Source organism: Vanessa atalanta, chromosome 9 (genome assembly GCF_905147765.1).
Source record: "Vanessa atalanta chromosome 9, ilVanAtal1.2, whole genome shotgun sequence".
Classification (NCBI taxonomy): Eukaryota; Metazoa; Arthropoda; class Insecta; order Lepidoptera; family Nymphalidae; genus Vanessa; species Vanessa atalanta.
Window position 1 is genome coordinate 9,407,299 of NC_061879.1, and position 18,151 is coordinate 9,425,449.

General features: G+C 30.4%; 2 protein-coding genes across 2 annotated transcripts; both read left to right on the top strand.

The window, feature by feature from the left end:
• Positions 1–916: 916 nt before the first annotated feature.
• On the top strand, positions 917–6,435 carry LOC125066470 (phenoloxidase-activating enzyme 1-like). The gene is made up of 7 exons (XM_047674548.1): positions 917–1,114; positions 3,501–3,709; positions 4,200–4,380; positions 4,719–4,830; positions 5,167–5,354; positions 5,443–5,535; positions 5,974–6,435. The coding sequence occupies exons 1-7, from the start codon at positions 1,063–1,065 to the stop codon at positions 6,285–6,287; spliced, it is 1,149 nt and encodes a 382-aa protein (XP_047530504.1). The 5' UTR covers positions 917–1,062; the 3' UTR covers positions 6,288–6,435.
• A 2,620-nt stretch (positions 6,436–9,055) lies between these two features.
• On the top strand, positions 9,056–11,493 carry LOC125066508. Its single transcript, XM_047674606.1, has 4 exons — positions 9,056–9,181; positions 9,889–10,065; positions 10,487–10,636; positions 11,256–11,493. The coding sequence occupies exons 1-4, from the start codon at positions 9,104–9,106 to the stop codon at positions 11,424–11,426; spliced, it is 576 nt and encodes a 191-aa protein (XP_047530562.1). The 5' UTR covers positions 9,056–9,103; the 3' UTR covers positions 11,427–11,493.
• Positions 11,494–18,151: the final 6,658 nt, after the last annotated feature.

Consider the following 18,151-nt stretch of genomic DNA (forward strand, 5'->3'; position numbering starts at 1 on the left):
GTGAGAGGTTATGTTTTAATTAAATCGAAAAATATTATTCGTTAAAACTGATTAAATTTCTAATTAAAAAAAAATACAAATTGCGAAAGATAACACATTTGGTCCTTTCATTCGTGTCTTCTTTAATGTTGAGGATCAAACGACACAGTATTTAAAACATATAATTATAATAATGCAACGTTACCTGAGTCCAAATAAACGTGACGTAAGCTTATTCTGATAAAATGAGGAAAACATAAAAAAAAAAAACAAATTTTAAAGTTATACTTTATTGCTAAGACCATCAAGTTAATTGATGCTTTGATGCTGACATTATATTCTAATTAACGTGATTATATATTATCGATGCTTCAGGTAACCATATTGTTTGTTATTCTTAAAGAATTTTGTGTATTCCTAATTATTATTACACTATAACAGAAACTGGTAAATCCGAGGATGACGCACTGAGTCAGTAAAAGTACAGTCGTCAAGAAAAAAAATATATATTTTAAAACAACAGAATTAATATGAATGTTTATATGTGAATTTTTAATAAAAATAAAGCAATTATTCTAATATTTTTTTAAACGAAATTAAACTGACGTTATTGTACGAGTTGATGAATACAAGGAAAATATTTGACTTCTAAAAATATAGCTATAGTAGTACAAAATTAATTTTCGTTCTATTCCATATTTAACACAAAAATATTATTTATCATTCAATAAAAATCATTTAACTTAAACATTTAACTTAAAAATACTCGAAATACACCATATAATTGCGTTCTATATCTTTTTGATAGTAAGAAAATGAATTATGTGTGTAATAATAAAAAAAATCTTAACATATTCTTATAATAATTTTAAACGCTAACTGTACTCAGATACGTTGATATTATTACATATATATATAAACAGAGGTTGACCTTTAAGATCCAGTATAGTAAAGCGGACGCACAAGTGATCTCGTCAAGTTTAAGTCATTTATAATTTAGCGTTCATGACACTGGTTCTAGTGATGATCAAACTTCTGTGATTTTAAAATTGTTTAAGAGAATTGTGTGAATAAATAATCAAAATGAAGTGTCTAGTTGTAATATTTGGTTTAGCGATGCTTTTTACGAGTGCATGTAAGTTTAATTTAATAATATAAAAAATATCGTTTTTTTTATTTAAGTGTCTTTAAGACGTGTTTATAAAACAAGGATATGCGGATATTCGTTTAACATTGGTTACGTATTTTCAACTTGAAGTGTTCTTTATCTTAATTGTGAGGTTAAAGATCAACCATTAGATTATGAGAATCGTTTTATGTTATTATGGTTTTAATGCTTATTATAATATGTTTCGTTTCTGTGTCCGTTAAATACAGCAGGAACACTTTGCTTGTTGATTTTCCTTATACTTAATAATATATTTTATCCTGTAAAAGTTTTATACCAGTACTTTTTTGTTGTTTAGTAACTTTTTATTTTATAATTTAACGTTATGGAATATATAATTTTCATGCTGTATGTGTAGCAACCGAATCTCAATATATAAAGTTTTTAAGACAATATTATATCAACAAATACAATATTAAATATTTTTCCTTGTATTGACCAATTCAAGATTCGAATATACAACAAGATATGCATAAATGTTTATTTCAAAAGTACATCGTCATCCACACACACATAACCTATATAAACACACATTAATATTTCTATAGAATGGACGTATAACGCAGACAAATGTAAAAGTCTAATCCGAAGTATCATTTTCCTTATCTTTAAATGGTCTACTCAAACGAAGAACTTATATGTTTTTGTGCTATTTCGTGCATTGATTTATAAAGTTTTTATATAGTTTCACATATTAGTATGCTTGTATTAAGTCACGTTATTTTAAAACCAGTTCAATTTAAAATCACGAGCGTTTGAGCTGAAATTTTGAACACATTTTGTTAATGATAACAGAGCATAATGAATTTTTAATGTTTTAGTAAATTTCTTAAGTAGTAGCTTGTTTTTAAAAAAGTTATTTTAATTTGATAACCTTTTTGTTATAGCAACACTCAGATTACTGTTCAACCTCAAGAATCAGATTCTTATCACTCTTAGAATCACATTTCTATCGTTTTGTCATTAAGGTTATGTTTATTTTCACTGTTTAAAATATAATTCAATTAACAAATATGTTATAAAAGGTGTATGTTTATTCATAATCAAAATAATCTTGAATCAAACTAGTTTTTTTCGAAGATTAACATAGCTTTATAATTTACTATGATATTTTTTATAAAATACTATAATTACGCGTGATTTAATTAAATATGACAGAACAACAACAACGACCAAGTAATTAACTACATAGACAATTAAATAGTACTATTTTTTATTAATACAATACAGTGTTTTGAATTGTGAATATATTTTCAATGATTAAATTTGGGTTGTCTGATCATATATAAGATATTTGAGGAAAAACGTTCATATAACATTCTAATAACAAACGTGACGCAACGAACGGCCTTATAAAAAGCGTTGATTATAATAAAAAGTCGACTTAGGATTACAGAGTATTTTGTATTCTGATTTCTTTGTTATTGATTTTATTGTAAAATTATTATTATTATACCCTGTTCAAGTTAGCTTGATCTTTCTGACAGACGGGCTAGTGATGAGAAACAGAAAATATAACATATATAACAGTCGATGGAACGATGGAATGCGTATTTCAAATTAGAATTCATTTTTTTTAACTTATTTTTCTAAAAAGTTTTATACTAGCTAACCCAACCACTAGCCAAAGAGACCCCAACCAAAAGGAAGCCCGTTCGTAACAATAACTTAACAATGATCTTTATTAAGGATTTTTGTAATCGATATTTGTAGCAGTTACTGCCTGTTATTCGTGTCACTATCGTCCGACCGATGTAACATTGTACAAGCGTCTATTATTTAAATTTTGTTTCTATTTAAATTTTACTTTGAAGCAATAAGCAAGCTTCAAACCTTATTCTAAAGAGAAGAGAGCAGACCCTTGTCCAGCAGTTGAAAATTTACAGTCCTTAAAGTTATAGTTAATATACTTGTGGGTATATTATATATATTATATTGGGGGTGGTTTTAAGAATGACATATATCATTCACAGTTATAATCGTGTCAGTATGATAACGATCGGTTACATACATAGTAGACATAGACTTCAGTACAATTTTTTTTTAATTTCTTATGTCGCCAATTTCCCATCTACCTTGGGAACTAATCTGTTATTTCTCTCTTATTGCCAGATGTTATGTCCCTTGTACATTAGCTCACTAACCTTTCAAACCGGGTAACAACAATTCTAAGCTTACAGCTTGGCGGTGGAAAATGATGGTGGGCTGCCCAGTCGACCTTTCACAAAGCCCTCCCGGCAAATAAATTTCCTATATAGTTAGCTATTCTCAGTTGAGAATGACTGTCTAAATTCTGTTAGGATCATAGGATATAATTATGGGCAATAAACACATATTTTTTTTAAATTTTCAGTATCAGATAGTTGTGTTACGCCTCTCGGTGCAAGAAGCCAATGCGTATCGATATACGATTGCCCGCAGCTGCTTACAGCGTTTGAGCAAAGACCGCTTAAAAGTGAAATGGTTAATTTCCTAAGACAATCGCAATGTGGTTTCGAAGGATACGTCCCGAGAGTTTGCTGCGGACCCACACCCTCTCAATCTCAAAGCGCACCAACTACTGTGAGTACGAAGTTATAGGAGCCCACTTATTATATTTAATAAAAATAATTATAAAAAGATTGCTGTCCTTCAGGACTTCGTACCAGTAAAATAAAGATAAGTTTATGTTTCTTATTGGTGAACCTAAAAATAATGAATGGGAGATATGGATATCGGCAACAGATCTAACTACTGCCTGCCATTAAAGTTAAATATTACTAAGAACTACCTAGATTCTGGTCGTCTCTTCCTTCAAATGAGACAAGCCGCTTAGGAGTATTACGAACACGTGTTGTAATGCTTATTTGGATGACAAAACTCGCACTGCACGTGCGCTTTTTTGTTTGTTCATGTTCCTGTGTAACTTTGAAACTTTCAAGAGCCAACAACGAAAACAAATTTCAACTAAATTGGCTGAAACATAGACAGAGAGTCATTTGGCTATAAACTTGAATATAAAGATGTAAATTCCCAGTATATTCTTTATAAATAAAATAACATTAAATTTTAGCGACGACCTCCTTCAAGACCTGTTCGCCCGTCAAGTGGTGAAGATCCAGTGGAAGAAGAAGATTCCTATCCGATGCCAAGAGACAAGTGTGGAATAGATACGAACGGTGATCGTTTATACGGAGGACAGATCACTGACCTGGACGAGTTTCCATGGATGGCGTTATTGGGATACCAACCTCGTAAGTGATCTCGTATTTGTATTTTTATTTATTCAGTAATTTTTAATTTAAGGATATGAATAATTTGACTTTATTATTTGGCCCATGCTCAGAAGTAAAGAGCAAAAGTGTGATGATACAGAAATCTTTCTAGGATAGGATATAACTCCTAGATTTAACATCCGACAATTCTCAAATTATACTATGTAAGCTATGATGGGCATGCTCCTTCTTTAATAAAGAACAATTCTGAGGACTGTTTTTCTCTTGCTTGGGATCATATAAAATCATTTGGACTTGCTTTTATTTAAAGAGTGCTATTGTCAATTATAATATAACCATGTTTTTTTTTGTAATAGCCAAAAATGCCCCGTTAACATACCAATGTGGTGGAGTGTTGATCAACCATCGTTACATCCTCACGGCAGCACATTGTGTCGTTGGTGAAATCGAAACTGCTGTTGGAAGATTGTAAGTAGATTTTTAGAAGATAAATTATTAATTGACGAAGCAATAAAGCCATTGCATTTATCATCAACAAAATGACTACAATTTTTACACCTTTTTTATTTTATCTTTGAATTTTATTATGTTGGTAACATATGCTGGGAAACTAATTAAATTCCCATTTGGAAACTTCTAGTGGTAGATAATATGTACTGCTTCTGAGAAGAGACTGTATGTTTGCACTTAAGTTTGTTTTTAAATGAAAGTTTTGATTGTGATCCATAACGCGTAATATTATAATGAACATCTGATAAAGTGACAATACTCTTTTTATAAAAAAATATAATATTTTTATTTTAGAACCACGGCCCGACTTGGTGAATACGACTTACAATCGGATATAGACTGTCTATCTGATACCTGCGCTGACCCTGTGCAAGAGATATTAGTTCATTCAGCGTATCCAAACCCAGGATTTACAGATAGAAATAAAAACAGGAAAGACGACATAGCTCTTGTTCGACTCGCTAAAAGAGCATCATTTACATGTAAGATTTAAAAATTCTTATGATTTAAATTACATATTTAGTAATTGTTAATCATAATCACTTAAATGTATTTTTTATATTTTTACAGTTTATGTCCAGCCGATTTGTTTAGTTGAAAATAATCTTCGCTTAGATGTCGGAAATGACGTATTTGTGGCCGGTTGGGGAAAAACCGAAAACGGTAGGTTTCGCTGTTATTGATTTTGCGCATAACAAGTACGATTCTTAGAAAACTTATTATCGAATAATGGCCGACGGTGAGGGTCATGTGCGTTTACATAAAAACAATTCGATCAGAAATATAGCTCCACTTATAATTTAATAAGTATTCATTTATAACAAATTGATAATATATTTTATTTTAACAAATAACGTGACATATGAGATGTTTTTTGTATATTTTAGTACGTAATTTATGCCAATTATTTAAAATCAACCACCTACTCTGATCTCAATTTTAAAATGTCCTAATTGAAAGGTTGTCTGAAAAAAATCGCTAGTAAAACGACGCCTGCATATCTTTTTTGTTCCTTAGTTTTGAAATGCCAGTTAAATAAATAATATGATGTTAAAACGTCATAAGGACCAAAATTAATATGAACTATTATGTTTTTTACAGGAAAGAGTAGTCCAGTCAAACTAAAGTTGGGTTTGCCGATATTCAGCAAATCTGAGTGCGTTTCGAAGTATAGATCACTTGGTGCCGATTTGACTAATGGACAGCTATGTGCCGGGGGAGTCTTCGCCCAGGATGCTTGTAGAGGAGATTCAGGCGGTCCACTTATGAGGAAATCTGCTACAGGAGTTTGGGAAAGCGTTGCCGTTGTATCATTCGGATATGGATGCGGAAGGGAGGGCTGGCCAGGCGTATATACATCAGTCTCTAACTATGTTGATTGGATTAAAAATACAATGCGCTCAAGTAACATATAGTTATGTTTAAGGCTAATATGTAATTAGTGTCAATTTATATGCCATACACGTGAGTGAGAGAGAGGTCCGACAGGTAATGCGATGATAATGAATTGATTACATATGAATAAAAAAATCGATACGTTTTCTAATAAATGTTTTGTTTCAATTTACGTTTTTTATTTGTGTAGATTTATAATATATTTAAAATATGGGAAAAAACAATAATCACCTTACAATATTTTTTCGTCGCACTGATATTGTTTTTAATGATAAACCTAGGTGGATGAGCAAATTGGCCGTCTAAGAGTAAGTAGTTACTATAGCCCATAGACAATGGCGATGTAAGGAATATTAACCATTCCTTACATCACCCATACGTCATTAATCTTGGGAACTAAAAAGTTACGTCCCTCGTCCCTGTGGATACACTCACTCTTCAAACTGGAACACAGCAAACTGCTGTTTGCCGGTATTTTTCTGAGTGGGTAGTATCAACCCAGGCGAGCTTGCACAAAATCCTACCACCAAGTAGTAGGTAATTTAGTTAACAAAATACATAAAGCGTTTGTTTTGAACATACCCTACAAATAATGAATTATTAAAAATATTTCTGTTACATATTATTTCTTACGAATCTAATAACAAACTATTTTAAGTAAAGCTACCAATTATTATTAACATTCTTGTTTTGATAATAAAGCAAAAATCATAACATCTTGTAGCTTTGTTTGGATTACTCTGGATCTAGAAATTAGTATTGGAGGTATGTTGTCGTCGCGGCAGCAAACTATGACATAGGTATCTATATATTGATTATAAGGCGCTATAACTTGGGTTCTAAAGTCATTTATAGTCCCCACAGTACAGAGATATTCAATTAGTCGTAACGTATCATTTGCATAGGTGTCAGTCGCAATCAAATTAAGTGGAGCGCTGACAATTCTATGCGCATAATTAAATCATTTGCCCTTTAAAGTTATACGGGCATGGAAACCTTAAATTTTATTTACCATCAGTCCCTTTAGGTTTTATTAATCCTTGATAGAATGGAATTTCCGTGTTCCATTTTTGGTGGAGGTACCCACCTCATATTATTGAGTCATGAATTATGTATTTCTTCACAAAATTGATATTAAAACGTACTAACAGTCTGTCAAAATGTTTGATATTTTTTGAGGTTATAAAGGTAGTAAAAGTCACACACCATTATTGTGTATAAGCCTTCTCTCTTCTTAAGAAGATTTGAGTTTTTTCCACCACGCTGTCCCAGATTATTATCAATACACATGCGTAAGGTATACATACATATTTACATTCGTCTCACACAGGTTTCCGCACAATGTTTTCCTTCACCGCTGACGATAATATAATAACATTAATAAACGCATCAAAATTTGGATGTGCTTGCTCCCGAGCTCCCGATGTTCGATAAGATTTAGGTACGTGTGCTTACAAACACACTCCACAGCTATTATGTATAAAAACGATTAAATTATCATTTATTTCACATTGCTCATACATAAATGTTAAATATATAATCGAATTTATACAACGGTAATAATTTCGACAAAAATTTCAATGTAACAAAGTACGACAAGCCGGCACTAAATCAAAACTGCGAATACATTCATTCATTTCGTACAGATAACAAATACGGAAAGGGGAGGTTTTGGAGTTCCAATCGGAATCTAAAAATTACGGCAGTTTAAAAGTAGGCGGCATTTACATAAAACTACTATATCGGAAATGATATACTCTCTACGCGCGCCCCATTTGTTTACTTCATGAGAAGAATATCGCGCACTCACAGCGAAATACTAATTTGAAAAGTAATATTATGTTTTGTTTACTTTATCCCTAACAAAGGATGTTTCTATGCCTTGTAACTATTAATCCAATTGACCCGAAGCCGAAACAGGTAGTGGTAGATTTAAATATTTATATTATGTTAGAATTTAAACAAAATTTTTATACTAAGTGTATTTGTGTGTCATATTACCCTTCTGGTATTAACAGAATCGTTGGTCCATCTTTTATGTCTATAGATGCTAAAGATTATTCTTTTCATCTTTCTGATTTTTTAAAAAATCTTTTCATTTTTCTGTCGATAAATTCAGTAGCCCAGCGTAACGGTGCTCAGGAATCAAAAATACTCCTGGGCCTCGGAATGCAAATTAGGCTGTTGGTTCTGCTATCTTTTTAAAGGTCGTCTTGGATTGACATTCCATCGTACTACGATAGAATTGGGAGTGCACCTGTGCTTGTATACATTATTGGGGACTATAACATATCCACAGTAGTTGGCTAGACTTTGTTGAGAACGTGGGCCACCGTGGGCAAAAGAGGTTGAGCACCATCATCATCGTCATACCATACCTGTGATTTATATTATTTGAACAAATGTATCTCGTACAAATCTCTCCGTTAATCCCCTGACTAACTAATCCATTATGTAGAAATACCACAACATTTATAAATATGATTATGATATGTTTGGTATATTACAAATACCCTGGATTTTTTTCGCAAGCAGAACACATGTTTATCAGAAACTGTTACAAAGTATCAACTAAACTGTTTTTATATCTAACTATATCATGGGGTCTTGATAATAACATTGATAAATATTTTACATGACAAAATATCATGTTCGTTGCTTATTTACGTTTAATATGAGGATGGACACGCAAAGTTTTATTATCCGATATTAATAATGATATTATCATTAAAGTTTATTATTTTCGTAATTATATTGATTTTTATCGTTTAACATATAAAATCATCTACACAGTGTTCAGTTCTATTTGGATACGATACGGTTTTAACAAGGGACGATGAATAATATACAGTTGATTATTGAATCGTTATTATTTATTTTATTTGTACAAAACAATATAGCTCAGTCGGATGATGTGAGTATTTAAAAATATATACTTAATTTAGAAGGACCTGCAAGTTTAATTTCAGTTTCTTAATTTTACATACTAAGCGAGATAATGCAATACATTTAAATGACAACATTAAATTAAAACAAATAACTGTCATTTGTTTTTTATAGCTAATTAAAATTATCAGCTATGTCTCCAGTACTGCATACAAGAGACTAATTAAAATATTAAACTTAAATCGAAACTCAATACAATACTTTGCTTCATTAATAAGAATTATTGCTTTCACTTTGCATTATAATTTTAATCTTTGTGAGTTATTTTTATTGTAAGTACCTTATAGGCTATCGAACAGCAGATATCGAACGCAGAACCAATTAATACCCAATATCTATATGTGGGTTTTTCTGTCGTGCAATTCTTGGTAACAATACGGAGTCTAGAAGTCGGCAGTGTCTAAATCGATGTGTTCAAAAGGAAGTGAAACTATAGGTATTCTGCCAGAACTCTTGCCGCACATATCAATTTTACTTTACCATTATGGGACTTAAGGAATAGAGAACACTTGCACAGACTCGTGTACTATAATGTGTTCTGCGCGTTTGACTAGTATACTGATACACAAGTTTTTGTGTAAGACAGGTGTGGTCAAAATCGGCATAGGTCCTCCTCATCGATTTTATCCAAATTTTACTTAATCATTAATTTACTAATCAAATGTTAAATTATAGGTTTACTACGTTGCGAATTTCAATGACGAAGTAAAGGACTGTGATGGCTTCCAAAATGATTTTTTCAAATGTAATTCCTTAACAGTTGGTATTATAAATGGGGAGTCAGATGGAGAAGACAGTCTAGGTCTCTCTGGAAGGCTAGACCTGTTAGCCGATATAACTGATGAGTATTCGGTATGTGATGAGAATTATTGAAATTTAATAATACAATTTCTTTAGCGAAAACGTAAACATATTTTAACTTATACTACTTACAATTAGATGAGACATTAAAAATATCAAATAGGACTTGGCAGAAAAACAAGAAAGATTTTATTTTTGTACGTAAGATTTACAAAAATTTAAAAAAGACATAACTGAAAATTAAAAAATAATGTGGTATTCTGAAACAGTGCACTCTACTGGTTACTACATCTAATACATCTGGTCTACTACATCTAAGTTATACCTAGGTGACCACAAGTACAAAATAATATTTCGTTAAAATTGGTCGAACTGAGGCGGAAGAAGTATCACGTACTCGTACACGCTGGAATTTTATACGAGTATAAAGATGAGAATTTGTAAATAATGTAATCTTTTGTTTTATTTATAGATCGATTTAAAAGTGTGGAAGGAAACGGATTTGGCTAAAGAATTTATGTATACAGTAGCAGGGAATCTTTGTGGGAGTTTAAAAAAAAAGGACACGCCTTGGTGGCCATTAGTACAAGGTCTTAAGGCTACGGAATGTCCTATAAAAACGGTAACTATGATAAAGCATAAAATACGTAAATACTTGGTGGGCTATATATAAATTACTTTCTTGTATGGAAGGGTAACAATGTGAATCATCTTTTATTAAATGTTAGATCTATTGCACAATAAATATCAATAAAAGGTTTGTAGACAAAAGTTCCCTAAAATTTAATGAAATATTTGTAATAAAAAAATAGCTGTTTCGTAATTAATAAAATTTATTTGGGTTTTTTGATCACTTCGTTTAATTTTTGTTAAAGTATTATTTTTAATTAAACTTGAATATTATTTAAATCTTAAATTATAAATTTAAAAAAGTCCCACCCATCACTGGTACAATATAGACGTCTTCTCAAGTACAATATAGACACGCTACCACTGCTGTAAGTTTCTGAGGAATTGAGTATCCCGCAGATTCTAGATGATGCTGCAGTATCAGATCTGGATCAGGGAAGAATCAATAATCAATCACGGTAGGGAAGATAATGAAAAACTTCATCAATATCGGTTTATCCGTTTAGAAGCTACGATGCCACAGACACATTAAACTTACAACACCTCTCGTCTTGTATCTTTATATATATATATTTTTTACATTTTTATTTTATATATAAATTACTTTTCAGGCCGAGTATCCCATTGAGAATATGGCTATGTCACTTGATTTTGCGAAGGACGTCCTACGTCATGAGTTCGTTGGTGACTATGAGATACAATTATCTATCTTAGACTTAACAGAAACCCAACTGTCTTGCCATATCATATCCGTGGGCATAACAGAGAAAACGAAAGGATAATATTCGTATGCCACAAGTTTTCATTATGTTAAGAGTGTGTTCTGTAATAAATTACATTTGGATTATATTTTTTATTTTTTATTTTTAAATCAGTAATAAATGCAGCTTTAATAATACCGTTACAAATTTAAATATAGAACTAATAATATTATAAATGCCATAGTAACTTGTCTGTTGACTCTTCACGCTTAAACCGCTGAACCGATTTAGATGAAATTTTAGATGTTGATAGTTTGAGTTCCGGGAATAGACATAGGCTACATATTTTTATTTCACCTATTATTATATGTAAAATTAAAATAAATAAATGGAAATGAAAAAACAAAACATGTCGAAAATAACTCAGTTTAAAATACATGTTTATTCCTTGAAGATTTGTTCCAGTACACCCAAAAAGGAGGAATATTATATTTATTATTATACACGTTGTGACGTACAATATAAGAAAATCGAAATAACAATAATTCTACAATTAAAGTAAAATTTATACTCAGTTGTATAATATATTAGACGTAAATACACAAATACTTCACCTAAATATATATCATACACAGATACATACAAACATTCATTTATAAACTAAGATAGGGAAAGAAATTGCTATAACAGCTTATTTCTTTCCAGAAAAAGAGATTCCTAATGCGTGTAGTGTGATCATCCTTCCACGGTTATAGTTCTTAAAATGTACAGAATAGTAATGAGTAGTGGGGTGGGGTACGTAATATAAGTCGGAACGACAAAGGGAATTGGGTGGTTCAACAAAGTAACATATGATTTTTAATTGATAAATTTAATCTTTCCGTTAATTCCATAATATATTCAATTATCAGAAATACAGTACATACATATATAACGTATTTAGAATGTAGACTCAATAAAGTTTTGTTTTAAATGTTTTTCGATCATACCTTTCAAAGACGAAAAAAAAAATACAAATAATTGTAAACATTTCAATCTAACTTAATCATAGCCTTCATGTCTCATTATGTTGCTGCGTAGTGTTTGACAAGTAAATTAGTGAAACAAAACCGGTTATAACTAGTTTTCTCGTCTCGTAAACGAATAACTTGTTGCAACGTACGGCGAACGAAAATATTTTTTATACGTGTGTTACTGACAGTTTTACGCTGCAATTGCGTTAAATAATAATATGTTGCTATCATTTAAATAGTAATTGGTACGATCTCGCAGCGTATTTTCAAATATATAATGAAGAGTTTTTGTTAGAGATAATTTATGCAACTGTTAATTCAAGTAAATTTTAATAATATGTATCTATATTCTTGTCGGGTACTTTTGTCAAAGTCATGTGACGTTAAGATATAAAAAGTATGCTTTTTACAGAGTATACTAAGTATATAGTATTTTAAATTATGAAAATATTTATTGATCCGGTAAACGGTACATAAGGCAAACTTTAATTCGGATACCGAAATAAATGTGGTTTTTCTATTTTACTTTAATTTTCCCAAAGAGATGTGTTACATTTGTTTCGAATTAATAATTACATTTTACTCCAAGCTTAATATTTACAAAACTAAATAGCAATTATAACATACTTATTATATATATTAACTAACTAACTTAACCTAACTAATACAGTGAATTATATAATCATATAGTCTATATAACTATGTTTTATATTAAATAGTAAAGTACTATAACAACCTATTTAAATATTATAGTAATATTCCTTAGGTGTATCCTATAAAACCCAATAGAATATACTTTAGAATTTATTATTTTAATAAAGTATCAAATTTATTCTAATAAAAAGATTAAACTTGAAATTTTCGCAATAAATATGACATTAACTTTCACAAAGTTTGAAAAAGCATACGTGAAAACTCTTAGTTTCTGAGGTCACAATCAGTTTTATGCAAATGAAGTGACGCCCGACGTTTTCAAATTACAATATTATTCAAATAACCGTTTATATTTCGAGGACGATTTATGTGAATTTGTATTGAAAAAATAATTAGTCACGTTTTAAGTTTAGATTGACTTCTCAAAATTCTCTTTTATTACGAAAAAAATTCTTTTTAACGTCAAATATAAAGCTTTATTACAGCGTAAAATATATTAAAACTACATTATTTATCGTGTTCACTGAATAATAGAAGTTAACAAAAGAGTATTTATATGTCTGTCTTTGTTTTGAATGATTTACGTCAAAAATAAATATTATTTACCTGTGGTAGGGCTTTTGTGCAGACAACTGGTGGTAAGATTTATTGTGCTGACAAATTGTAGTACATTCTATTGTCGTGTTCTGATTTGAAGGGTGACTCAGTATAATTACAGACATGACAGTATAATATTTTAGATAACCTGATTGGTGTATTGACACTGCAAGTCGTTTGTACTTATTTAAATGTCTACTTTTCAGTTTAATATATTATATAAATTCAAAGTATATTATCAAAAGAACCGACAAGAAACTCAATAGTTATAATCTTCATGAATCATCTTCATGTGTATAAATCTTCTGTATTTTTTACATTAGAAAATTGTTTACATTGGACTAGGTGGCGATCAGAAGTAAAAAAAAATATTTTTTTATCCTTAAAAAGTCGGGACCGACCGCTAGTATATATGCAATAAAAATCCTGTATGTAAAACAAAAAAAATTCGAATTCCAAGCTTTTTTAATCTTTGTTATAACCTTGTTCAGATAAAATGCCTTATCTTTATTCTATGTTGTATGGCTTAAGTATTATCAATATATTCAAAATTCGAACACTTTTAACGTTTTTTAGTGTCAATAGATAAAATATATATTTATATTATGAAACAAATCATAAGGGAGAATTTATATCGTTGTTGAAATGTGAACAATTTGAAGTTAGTCATTGTGAGGACAAGGAAACAATGCCGCTGACGTCTGTCGAGTCGTCAACATAAAGGATATGCTTTAATTTACGAAGAAGGGTTATTGGAGCCGAGAAAATTATTTCGGCTTTGCTTGGCTTTTGTTCATTTCATACGGAATATCTATTTGTAAGGTAAGTTGACAAGTTTGAATAAATTATAAACATTTTTATATATTACTTTGGACTCAATAAAATATTTATCTCGAAACGAAAAAAAATATTTTCATTAAAATTTACGCCATCAAATTATTTAATAAAAGTGTGAATACCCTTAATTTTTTGTAGTTTAGGTGTTAATTTCTTCGTCCTGTTCGATGATACTCCAATATTCCATTTAATATTCCGTCTGTAGTATGTCACCCAAACACGAATTAGTGAACACTATTTTCCAAATTGAAAAACCATGTCGTGGACAGCTCTCGAAAAAGGCGAAAGGAAATCTAAGCGGACACTCGAAAAGGTTGTCCTTTGACAAATTGGGGAAGGTAACGCAGCTAAAGGTTGACGAGGGACTATTCGAATATATCGATTTCTAAAATTTTATCTACTCATTAAAAACGGATTAATAAGATTACTTAATCACGTAAATATGAATAAATATGCGAACAAGATCTCGTTCTTTGTCTCATATTATATTTCAAGTACTGAATATTTACCAATAAAGGTAACCTTTCCTTTCCTGGTCCTCATGTCCGAAACGACTCACGCGTCTTGATAGCACCATCAAATATCATTCACCATCAAAAATCTTTACTAATACATAAAAAATACAATCATACAAAATAAAATCTTAACTTAATCGAACGAATACTTTTTAAATAAAAATACAAACAGAATATTTTCTTATGTTATTGTCAAATAATGAGATAAGAAAAGAGAGATTTATAGATAACATTTCGTTTTCTCGAAGATGAAAAGAGAAAATGCTTATGATCAATAGAAAACGAAAAAGACGTACTGTGAGCGGACAAAAAAGCCGCACGCATCAAAAATATGTGATAACTAGTATAAGGGAAGTGCGAAGAGCTCTCGAGGAGTTCCAATAATACGCCGTCAGATCGTAATAAAATTGTCAAGTAGAGATCTGCTAACGACGCACTTTGAAATCCGAGGCTGAGTTTCGGAGTTAAACATTGTGATTAAATAAATATTTACTGCGGGCGGTATTCAATTAATAACTCTATACCTATTTTATTATACATATTTTTATTTCTTTCTCCATAGATTGCTGTTTTGAGTTTCCTTGTTAGTTTATGGTTATATTGTTATTTTATTTCTCTTTCGCAATAATATTTATACTATATCTGTTATAAATTTAAGTAATTGTCGTACTATGGAGATTTTAATTCTGTTTTCACGAATACAAGTACGGTTTTATGCTTATGTTTGTCGATTTATTCGGAAAAATTTGGATTCGTGGTTGCACTTTTGGTTTATATTGAGAAAGAATAGAATTATAGAAGAGCAGTGTCATTATAACTATGAATATAATGACACTGCTCTTCTATAATTCTATTTAATTGTAGCAGTAATAATGAGAAGACGGTTCGGGTGACAAATATTGATGTTTGTGTATGAATTTTGATGATATGTGTGTATTAGAACATATGTTTGTGAAAAATCTAAGTATTTATGTGTTGAATTAAGTATGAATTATCTAATGTGCGAAACAAAAGACTTACCCAATTGCAGCAATTAATAAATCAAGAAAATTTGGTATTTAATTTCAAGAATTTTATTTCAATTCCAAACAATAAAATAATGTAAATACGATTAGAAAAGTAAATGTTATTTAAATGAAATTATCATGATCTTTATTGAATCAATAACGAGCGCAAGTAAAATTCACAGATTAAATAAACAATATATGAGCAATTAATTATCCTGTGCAGTATGTGAAGCTCTCATAATATACTTCTGTTTATCTTATTTTAATTTAAGAGTGTGCCATTATTTCTTAGTAAAAATTTTAAGTAACGTTATTTTTTCGCTTCGTTTTTTGTGCGAAGTAGTCAGAAGCCACACAAAGGATATTGCAGGAACCTTGACAGTCTCGCAGTCTAGATATTTGATTAAAATCTTATGCTGTCTATTCAGTAAGCATACGTATGTTAGTATCACGAGTATGTATGTGTGCCTGTTGTATATATGTCAGAAAGTATAATCTATTAGAGAATTATTGTACACATTTTGTACTTCATTACATAGTATAAAACATAGTCACTTACCGATGACTGTCCCCATGTAAGCTTAGATCTTTAAAATTACACAACGGATTTTGATGCGGTCTTTTTAATAGATATATTGATTCTAGAGGAAGTATAAGTATAATACATGCACAATTTACGATACGATGCGATTTTAAGCAATACAGCATTAATCCTTATCCTTAAATACATTGTGCATTTAATATGGCCTTTTACAGCATGTTATTTAATTGAATATTTTCGAAGATATTACAGATTTAAAAAGCAGGGAAATAGCAGTTTGTATTGTCTGATGACTGAAAAACTGTAAACGTTCTATGACATAAGTATCAGCACTGGACCCGTGCGAACCCGGGGTGGGTCGCTAGTTGATAATAATAAGAATATATTATTATAAGTTTTCATGCACTAACAATAAGTTATTCTATGAAAACAATAATTGTAAAAATGACATTTTAAAAAAAATATCCCACTTAGTTTCTTTCGCCGGTTCTTCTCACGTCCAAGGTGTTAATTTCCGAACCGTTGGTAGATTTTTGACTAGCAAGTGTAACTTCTGATATCTCGTGGTTGGTCAGAGAATGGTATAAAATGTCGTATAAAAAGTTTATTAATATATTTTGTAAATACATCTATGTACATATAGAAAACAGTGTGTTTCATATATTAAAATTTTTTGTATGCTTAAAAATTGCGTATAAATGTTAAAAATGTAATTCTATTTTATTCAAACAACAAATAAAAATAAACTAATTATGCAAATACGGTTTATCTCTTTTCACCAATCCAAAGTAATTTGGCTACGGATAATAAAATGTTTTCATGTTGGAAAAGTATGTACGGAACCCATACAACGTAGACATTTAGGAGGAAAGTTAATGATGCTTAAAGCTTGGACGCTGCCCTGTAATTACAAATTAAAAAGTTTGCTCGCCGGACCCCAGTTTTTTCTCATCTATTCGAATGAGAAGATAATATTACTCCCTAAATTAGATAAACCAATCTTGGATTTAAATCTTTATACATATTGAAATAAAGACTGTTTTGAACTGGCATTTTATCCAATTACATTTAAAGTTATTTTTATCATATACAACATGTTTCTACCCCGTCTACTTACCAACGGGATGATATAAACTTTTATGAGATCTCTCGTGACTATAGATTTAAAATCACGACATTATATGTTATTAGAGCATATAGTTATTATTGTATATACTTAGGGGTATTTATGGTTGAAGTAAATAGCAAAATATTCCATTAATTAATTATAGCGAATAATGTTTGACTTTCATTAAATTTTGGATTCGTTCATATCTTTAAGTTCAAATGATCATTCATTTTGTTAATTGAAAATTTAAGTCTCTGGCTTAACATTACTAACTTACTTTTAAAATATACAGTATCCTGCATAGACGCCTCATTGGTATAGGAGCCGCATTATGAGGTTGCAGATCCAGAGTACGATGGTACAAGGCGCGAGTCAGATTAATAAAAGTTGTGTCTGTCAAAAATTCTTGGTAGCTGAAGTCAGGAAGAATACAGTGTTTATATTAGTGTGAAAGTGCACCTGTATTTACGCGCACACTTACGTGTTGGTACTCGCACACGTGTATGCATTTCAATATAAGAGATATACAGTTGG

What these genes read in the sequence shown, in the direction of transcription:
- LOC125066470 (XM_047674548.1), top strand. Translation starts at nt 1,063, where the DNA reads ATGAAGTGTCTAGTTGTAATATTTGGTTTAGCGATGCTTTTTACGAGT. An exon ending in GATGCTTTTTACGAGTGCAT is followed by an intron (nt 1,115 to 3,500) that starts GTAAGTTTAATT and finishes TTAAATTTTCAG; the next exon opens with TATCAGATAGTTGTGTTACG. An exon ending in GTTATTGGGATACCAACCTC is followed by an intron (nt 4,381 to 4,718) that starts GTAAGTGATCTC and finishes TTTTTGTAATAG; the next exon opens with CCAAAAATGCCCCGTTAACA.
- LOC125066508 (XM_047674606.1), top strand. Translation starts at nt 9,104, where the DNA reads ATGAATAATATACAGTTGATTATTGAATCGTTATTATTTATTTTATTT. An exon ending in ATATAGCTCAGTCGGATGAT is followed by an intron (nt 9,182 to 9,888) that starts GTGAGTATTTAA and finishes GTTAAATTATAG; the next exon opens with GTTTACTACGTTGCGAATTT. An exon ending in CGGAATGTCCTATAAAAACG is followed by an intron (nt 10,637 to 11,255) that starts GTAACTATGATA and finishes ATTACTTTTCAG; the next exon opens with GCCGAGTATCCCATTGAGAA.